Source organism: Metarhizium album, assembly GCF_000804445.1.
Source record: "Metarhizium album ARSEF 1941 chromosome Unknown scaffold_6, whole genome shotgun sequence".
In the NCBI taxonomy this organism is placed as follows: domain Eukaryota; kingdom Fungi; phylum Ascomycota; class Sordariomycetes; order Hypocreales; family Clavicipitaceae; genus Metarhizium; species Metarhizium album.
In genome coordinates this window covers 297,980-306,899 of record NW_024467580.1, presented here as the reverse complement: position 1 = coordinate 306,899, position 8,920 = coordinate 297,980, and the positions used below count along the sequence as shown (strand labels likewise).

The following is an 8,920-nucleotide window of genomic DNA, read 5'->3' as shown; positions in this document are numbered from 1 at the left end:
ACTTTTAACTAGGGTCACTGCTACGAACCTTCTTCAACCAGTGCCAACAATGTCTTGAACCAAATATGGCATTTACCTCGGTGGTTGGATGGGGATGTTCAAGCGGCAGTTTGCACAGCGTCATCATGTCCAACATGGCTCGTCTCACCAATTATCCCGAGCCGCGGCGGCATCGTCGTATCTTCCATCCTAATAGTCAACGCATAATGAACCAAAAGTGACAATCTTCTCAAAGGGAGCATTCAATAATGCCTGACTGTGCAAATGGCAAGCAGCGAGCAGCAAACAGCTCTTACCACAAGCAATGAGATGGATTGGTAGTTGTTTTACATTCTTGCATCTCTCATCTCTCAATTATTACTGACCGAGGCTGCATGCATGTCCACTCTGTGACACGAGATGATCTGGCTCAACATCGACATTCTGCCATCTGTCTCCATTTGCTATTCTCATGCCCATTCAAGTCAAGTTTCTGAGCTCGTTTTCAGACCTACAGTTCAACTGAGGGATTGATGGCTCCTCCGGAAAGCCGCCTCTTTGACAAACCACACGACTTCCTCCCCTTTCAGCACAGGCCAGCTGTGCTTCGATAGTCATCAGGTTGTCCCCGACACAGTCCCTAGATTCCAGGATGGTGATGGCAACTCTTTCGGTAGTCTGTCTTGAAGAAGGTTGTCAGCGTGCCAGAAGCGCCAGCGTGGCTTCATCACATACGCTTGCTCTCGAGGACGATGAACCAGACCGCAGTAGCGATGCCCACATCATAGATTGGATCAGCAAGGTCGGAAGTATCACACAAACGCAGACATCTAGCCGTGCAGGAAACCAGCGTCAAACCAATTCTCTCTCGCAGCAAACCATTCAGATTGGGGATGTGATCGAAGTCAAAAATGCCATGATTGGTGATTACCGAGCAGACTTCATCCAAGTGATGCAGATTTCCATGGATACACCATCTGAGCGAAATTTCCGAGGTGTTCCTTTTACGAGAACACGAAATGTTTTCGGCTGGCTTCCCAAGAAGCTCAATGAAGTTTGCATGATGCTGCATTTTCAGCAACAAAACGGACCCGCCCCCGACGAGTCTGCACGATTGATTGATGTAAAAGAAGACCAAATTGTGAGGCGACGACACCTCATTATTACAAACGCAATGTTCCCAGAACATTCTGCGTTACAGGACATGCGATTCCGTCAGTCCATCAGAGGCGGAACCAGGGCGCTTAGGCGCCACATTGAACAGTCAGGCAATTTGATCTGTCGGTGGAAATGGATGGTATATTTCGGTGACGGCTCGGCTCCAAGAACTCTGGAACAAGTTTTTGAACGGATATCGGCTCAAGAAGTTTTGGACCGCCAATATCTTGTTTACGAAGAGATACTCTGTAATAGATGGAGGGGCGGCCTCACCAGAGGAGGTTCTTGGATTCCGGGCCAAGACTACGCCGCTCGGGGCATTGATATCACCGATACTTCGGGAACGCGGGCTAGAAAAACTCGAGTAAAAAACCAGAAATATACGTTATTTGATGCCTTTTCGGGCGCTGGGGGAGTCTCAAGGGGGGCTCAGAATGCGGGATTCAAGGTTATCCATGCGGTCGACAAATCACCAGATGTGTGGCAAACATATTCTCTAAATTTCCCCGAGACAGAGCTTCACAAACTAGCCATCGACGAATTCATCACCAAAACCGATGACACGTCCATTCGACCAGATGTGCTTCACATGTCTCCGCCATGTCAGTACTTCTCCCCAGCGCACACGCGACCTTGCAGCCGAGACGACGACAACAAGTTGGCGCAGTTAAGCAGCTCTGCGCTCGTGAAGAGGTTGCGCCCGAGACTCATCACTATGGAGCAGACTTTTGGACTAACTCATGATCGACATCAACCGCACTTCCGGACGCTCATTGGAGACCTGACGCAGCTTGGGTACTCTGTTCGATGGAAGGTTGTGGCATTGTGCACCTGGGGTTTGGCCCAAACACGCAGGAGACTTGTGATCATTGCCGCAGGACCAGGAGAGCAGTTACCAGGCTTTCCTCCGGCGACGCATTCTAAAACCGGAGGAAACGGGCTGCGTCCGTACACCACAATTCGGCAAGTTCTCAACACAATTCAGGTGGGCGACAATCTGCACAACCTTGCAGCCGCCGCCCGGTTCCCCACAAGGAGACCCCGTCTAAACTTCGACAGTTTGCTAGGAACCATACGAGCTAGCTACGCGGATTTCTACTATCCGGACGGAACACGAAACTTTACTCTAAGAGAGTATGCCTCGTTGCAAGGGTTCCCAAAGGCCCATAAATTCCGTGGAACTGCCGTCGCCGTGAAAAGACAGATAGGCAACGCCTTTCCTCCAAGCTGCGTCAAGCTCCTGTATAAGCATTTGGAAAGTTGGCTGCTGCAACAGGACCGTGTCGAGCCGCATCAACCCGAGACGAGTGATGTGATAATGATTGACGCAGAAATGCCAGATTTTGGCATCAGTGATTCAGACTCGCCGAGCATCATGGACCATATCATTGACCTGACCAGGGAAGACGCATCTGGAGCCCAGACCAGTATTATTACGTCCTCGCCATCACCACGTCCGGGGGGGGGGAGGCTCCGGATCGACTTCCCACAAGGCCGGTTTAAGGTGCCCAGGACCTGAGTAGCCCAGTTATGCCTCTGTTTTTCTTCGAGTACTGAAGACCGAGGGCTGTAATGCATATTCTAGGGTAGTAATGCGCTTCTTTCCGATGGCTGAAGTGCACGCGATGCGAGGAACGCAGCTGCAGCAGATGTCTGTACAACAGCGGCACTTCCCTTTTCTATCGTCATCTGGTTGCATAATGCTCCACAGCCTGAATTCAATAATGCCCAAGCTCACTGCAGCTCTATGGTGTATCTGTTTGGAATGGCAGTGGCCAGCTCAATGGACACAGCATCACAGTCTTGCCTTATTTGCCGCAAGATAGACACGTTACCATTCATGTCGAAATGCGAGCTACTATATATATATATCGAATGATGGCTGGGCTACCGGTCACAACTGCATCTCTTTTAAGGTTGCTCGCAGAGTTTGTGAGTCCGGCTTTTGCATGTTCCACTGGCAATAACTCGTTTATTGGTGACGGCCCTGGACAAGCATAGGCTAGGCTAGACATGCATGATGTTGATCTTGGTATTGAGATGAGACTTGACTGGCAGTCGCAAATGGTTTAAACCTTCGAAGGCAACGAAACCACGGCATGAACGCCCGAGGAACCGGCCTTGAATCTCCTGGACTGGATTAGAAAAAAACGGGGTTTGTTGTTGTAAACAACGACGCCATCTTGATACGGGATTTTGTCTTTCCGTTCTTCTTCGCTTCACTGGTTCTTTAAAAACAAAGAGTGTCGTTCTCAGTCTGTCGTTTTCCGCGCATGGGTGATTCTGTGTATGTAGATGCTGTTGACAAGGTAGAAATTGACTTCAAATAAATACAGCAGATACTCGATAATCTGCCGATAACATTGAACGAATGAGTCTGCTCGAGAAAACCTGTTCGGGAGTGGGCCGGGCGCGACGCCGGCACTACTCCGTCATCAATTAATCGGCAACCCCCATCACAAGCTTCCGACGCGGAACGGAGTACTAGTTAGAGCCACGACGAATCGAGAACACTCGCCTATATGTAAGCCACTATCAGCCAAATGGTCCCCAGGAATCGGTCAGCCACAGCCCATGTGCCCTTGTAAGCCCAGTTCCGAGGTCCTGGTCGGAGAATGGTGGGTTATGCTTGGCAGCGTGGACACGGCATCAAGTCATGCCAGGCATGCCAAGCCGTGTCTGGATTTTCGTGTTTCTGACTGGTCATGAGACAAGATAGCATGACTAGGGGAGAAGGCCGCGGCTGAGAGAATCGTATTGCCAGCATTGATATCGGAACTACTCCGTATTGTCGGCTGGATTCACGGAAATCAAGAGCAAAAGCAGAGTCCGGTAGTGTGAGCCAGCGGCTGGTGGGCCTCGATGGTAGGGGACGCGGGTTCGCGTTTCATCACAGCCATGTATCTGACAACGGACGTGGCTTTTGAATCTTTCAGGCGCATGCAAGTCCGGTTGGTCTCGATGGCGCGTGGGATTATCCCACTCGAGTCCGTCCGTCCACTGCCACCTAGGTTGATCGTCGAGGAGTCAACAAATATGCACCGGGTCAAACCTATAGTCGCGGGGACAAACTTGCCCCCTTCAGAATCACAAGCAGCCATTGGCATAGCCGGCTTGCTGCTAGGTTGTATGTAGTAACTATGTATATCCGTGTACGGAGCGCAAGTAGGCTCGTAGCACGAGCCCGAGTATTCTGTAAAGCGCAAGGACGCCCACGCGGCTGGGACCACGAACCGATCGACCGACTGGGGCGGAGAGCCGTTCTTGGTGACGTGGTTGAACGATCTTGATGTCAGAACGGAGTAGTCCTTTCTTCTTGGTACGGAACTTTTTGAAGTCTTGAACATTGAGCGCGAGAACTGACCGGATGAGTCTAAGGCTGCAATTAAAGAGCATGCCGCGCCACCTCCTTCCTGCCTGCGGAAAATAGCCACTAGTCAATCATGCCAGCCAGCCAGTTTATGGCGCAGTGAAAGTCCGGGATGAGGGCTGGCCCATATTGGTGCAGCCGCGTGGTGGCAGCTGAAGCTGCTGTGTCACAAGACAAATTGATTGTCCAATACGGAGTACGGAGAACACACGGTTCTATATATGACAGGACAACAAAGGACTCCTTGCAAGTAGCATCGCCTGCGGTCCGGATGCGGGTCGATCCTTAAAGCAAGACTTACATCTCAGATGCAACGCAGTAATATGCACGAACGTGCCGCAAATGCAGCACACATGGTTGTAGTGGCTGCAAAGCGATGAGACTGTCAAGTTGCCGTGGGTAGCACTTGTTCCAAACGGTCAAGCATCTTCCCCTCGCCAACCAATATTCGTGGCATATTCACCAGTGGCACTCCGTACGTTGGGAGTCGTTCTCAACGACCACCTTGTCGCGAGTTTAGACGTCGACAACCAAGCGGCTGCCCGTTCACCGACCGAGTACGCCGTACTTGGACTTTTGAACACTCCGTGCCAGGCCAGGCCAACTGTAGACTAACACGAGGTCCGGTGTCGGGCTGGGGCAAAGACCAATGGGGCAGAGCGGCGAGAACCCGGGCGTCTCCTGGCGGGTGAGCAAGGGGGCAGGGACGATTTGATGGGAGGCGCAACGCCACCAGCCACGTTGAAGGGTAGGCCGAATGCTAGAAGTTGGTGGCAATGGAGACGTGAGCGGCGTGGGTCAAAGCAGCCCATCATCATCATCGTCGTCGCTCCAAGGGTCCCACGTATCCACCCATCTATTGCGACGCCCAGGGACCGTCGTTGCACGGATATCCTCTGAATTCGCAGGGCCCGTCCACAACGGACGGCAATCTGGAACGGGGAGAAAAAGCATCTCTTTTGTGCCTGCCCCGAGTAATGACCATGGGTGGCTGCTGCTGCAACCTTGATTCAAACATGCAGGCCTGCTGTTGTACAAAGGACGTCAAATATTGCGGACCGCAGCAGTTCCCTGCCCATGAAGCCGAGACTCTCCTCTCCAGACAGAGTCCTCTCGAATAACCCCACCCGCCACCACGTGAGAAGCACATGCCAAAAGCCAGGATAATGCAATACTGTCGACCGTCGGAACTAGTGGCCAAGAACGACGCTGGCGCTCAGCTCTGTGAGTAGTGTGTGCTCCATCGGCTGCACATGGATAAAAAGCGGACGAACGAGTCCAAGCAAGCAATGAGGGGTACTGAAACGTATTGCGTGCTGTAGCCTCAGCCGGTAGGGCAGCTGGTGGTTCTGAAATTCAGTTGGCGCTCTCAAACAAGCCTTGATGGGGTTGCTGAAGTGCAAAGTTGCGAGGACATTGTTTGTGGTGTTGTGGTCGCCAATAGTTTGACGAGGCAGGTTGTGGTTGCAGCAATCAGGACTGGGGCTGGAAAGTGGAAAGGGAAAAGAGGGAGGGAGCGAGAGAGCGAAGAGAGAGAGAGAGAGAGAGAGATCGAGTGTGTGCGTATGTGAGAGTGTGTACGTGTTTGTATGTGAGCGTGTGTGTGTGTGTGTAGCATTCGGTGCGGAACATAAGAGTGGTGATTTCCCGTCGCACCACATCTCGCAGGCAAGCCTTATCCTCCTGTCGTCAGATACCCGTGGGAAGACATGTCAAAGAACCTGGCCTGCATCTTCACCGAGTGCGAGGGGAGGGATGGACCATTGTGGCCCTTCATAACACCTCTGATCTCTCTCTCTCGAAAAAAAAAAGAGGTGGTGGTGTTGATGATGCTGAAGATGCAACAATTGAGACACTAGCAGGGTTCAGGGTTGGCAGGCGAGGCGGACGTAACCAGATCGAGTAAGCCGGCCAGCGCCTTTGTCTGCATATAACAGCAGGAGGCTGGGTTGAGCGTGTTGGAAATTGTTGGAAAGGAGGCTATTTTTTTTTGGTGATGGACGTTGGATGGAATACTTTATGGTTGTTATTGTCATTGGACTCGAATGGCACCGCATTGAAAAAACCGTCGCTCGTGGGCTGTCTCGGGCTCGCTGACTGAGGTTCCGCAGGCGGAACATGGAATGCTCCTTCCCTCCTTCCGTCGGGAGCTTGCGTGTGCTGTGCGCACCGTTGGAGCATGTACGGAGCATTACGGAGTGGACTGGCATATTAAAAACTGTGCGGTGCCGTGGTCGATTTTCCACTGCGATACTATTCGCGCACGAGGACCACGGAAACACTGCATAGACGAAAATTTGCGCGTCGACGTTTTCCCGATGAAAGCAAAGAGTCGCCGTGGAACGCGGACGATTCAATTCTGCGCCCGTCTTCTGGGCCATGTACGGAGTAGACATGAATGCTTTCAAGGTATCACTACTCCGTACCGCCGAGTTGGTTGGTCGCGGCCTACCAACTGCGCCTGGGAAGCACTCCGTAATCAAATACCAAAGTACTTACCTACTTAGTACTATGTACTTGGTAATAAAAGCCCAGGTGTTGCCAAGTGGCCCCCAGCGCCTGGCTGGAGACCTCGGGACCCGCCGAGCGGCCGGACTTTCGGCGGATGGTGAGACAAATGCTCCGCACGCTGGGCCCAGGGCCTGGGTGGCCTGGGCGGCTCGAAGGTCAAGTCAACGTTGACTGGTGTGAGGCAGTCTTGTCTGGATGAAGTACTCTGTTTTTAGTAGTTTTTGTCAATCCACATGTGCGCTCCCGCTGTTGCTGCTGCTGCAGCTGATGGCCGTGATTTGTACATTCAAGTACGGAGTACCCGGGAAGTACTCAGGTACTTGCTATAACAACGTCGAAATACCGCCGCCAGGACAAAAGCTGTACAATAACTTACTCACGTAAGTAAAGCAAGGACCAAGGGCACGTAAGTCCTTGAGACTCAAGTAAGGAGCCTGCACGAGCTGAGTGCGCAGGTGAGCGACCGACAACTGACTGGCCGCCATTCCGGCTCTCTCCGTCATCGCTCTGGATTCTCCAGATGCCCCGGATGCCCCAGATGCCCCATAGACGTCCAGGTCCGCCCTCTGCGTCTGCAACCAGCGGTCCATGGTTCAATGCTGGGTGCTGCAGAACGGCGCCTCTACCGGAGGACAGCAGCCCCCCCTCCCCTCTCCCAGCTGGTAGTTACCGAGTACCGAGTACGGATGGACTACACGCGCCTCTCTCTTGGGTCTTTCTGTCGCTCCTGCCTGCCTGCACTCGTCTGTCCGCCTCCTCCCGCTCTCTCCTCTCGGCCTTGTAGTCTTTTTGCTTCACCCACCACTTCACCTCGTCCCATATACCCATCCGCCTCGCGACGTCCCCGGCCGCTCCTGGGCCTGTTGTCGCCATGGATCCCACCATGACAGAACACGACTTTCGATTTCCTCGCCGGCCCCATCATCCGGGCCGTGGTGGTGATGCCGACGAGCATGGAGGGCCCGGCCGCCAGCCCCTCGGCCTCGACGCTGCCAACTCGGAATTGATCCAGGCCGTTGCCATCGCCAACGACAAGTTGCTTGGTAGCGCCTTGTTTCCATCTCTCGACAATGCCGCCGCCGAAGACTCCCCGTCCATTGACCAGCTTCGCCGCGACGACCCGCTTGCCGCTCAGGTCTGGAAGTTCTTCACCAAGACGAAGCAGCATTTGCCGAACCAACAGCGCCTCGAGAACCTCACCTGGCGCATGATGGCTCTGAGCATGCGCAAGCAGAAGCAGGAGGATGAGGCCCGTCGGCAAACAGACCAACAGGCCCGGTATGTGGTTTTTCATATTTTATCCAGTCGCATGCATGTGAAACCGTGTTTGAATCCCCGCAACCGCCATTGTCCGTTCCTATTGCATCATCTTGGCCGGAGCACTTTGGCTAACAAAGAAGGGCTTTCTCATCTGCCCACCCCGGCTGTCTAGACTCAACCTCCCATCAGGAGCATCCCATAATGCGCCCAGTGGAATTGCTCAATTGCGAAAGTCTACAGAAATCAATGCCGCCGCCGGCGCGGACGCCATGAATCTCGACGATTTCATCTATTCGGAAAATGTCGCTACCCCTTCAGGCCTCATGTCCCCGCCGCCAGCTCCCAGGCGTGAAAGTGCATGTGCGCTATCGGCTTCAGGAATTCCCATCAAGACTCGCAAGCCGTCTTCCTCTTCCAACCACTTTGTCCCTCAGTCTGTACCCCATTACCAACGAACGGGTAACAATGAATTCAACTACGTCCAACGTCACCAACGCAAGACCAGCATTGATGAGCGTCGTGTGAGTGGCATCCCCCATTCTATTTTGCCAACTTTATATGCCTCAATGTCTCTGCCACATTGTAAAATCCCAAGTGTCTCATGTTGCAGTCCTTCCTTTTTTTTTTTTTTTTTTTTTGTTT

At 52.9% G+C, this 8,920-nt stretch overlaps 2 protein-coding genes across 2 annotated transcripts in view; both read left to right on the top strand.

The window, feature by feature from the left end:
- Window positions 1-631: 631 nt before the first annotated feature.
- Window positions 632-2,656, top strand: MAM_03221 (C-5 cytosine methyltransferase; the record flags this gene model as incomplete). Its single annotated transcript, XM_040822020.1, has 1 exon — window positions 632-2,656. One exon carries the CDS (start codon window positions 632-634, stop codon window positions 2,654-2,656), a length of 2,025 nt encoding a protein of 674 aa, XP_040679825.1.
- Window positions 2,657-7,889: 5,233 nt separating this feature from the next.
- The window catches only part of MAM_03220 (nitrogen response regulator), a gene marked incomplete at both ends in the record, with an annotated part of 3,422 nt that continues 2,391 nt past the window's right edge, over window positions 7,890-8,920 (top strand). The window contains 2 exons of the mRNA XM_040822019.1: window positions 7,890-8,296; window positions 8,451-8,799. Of these exons, the coding sequence (XP_040679824.1) occupies window positions 7,890-8,296; window positions 8,451-8,799 (756 nt within the window). The remainder of the gene's footprint in view (window positions 8,297-8,450; window positions 8,800-8,920) is intronic.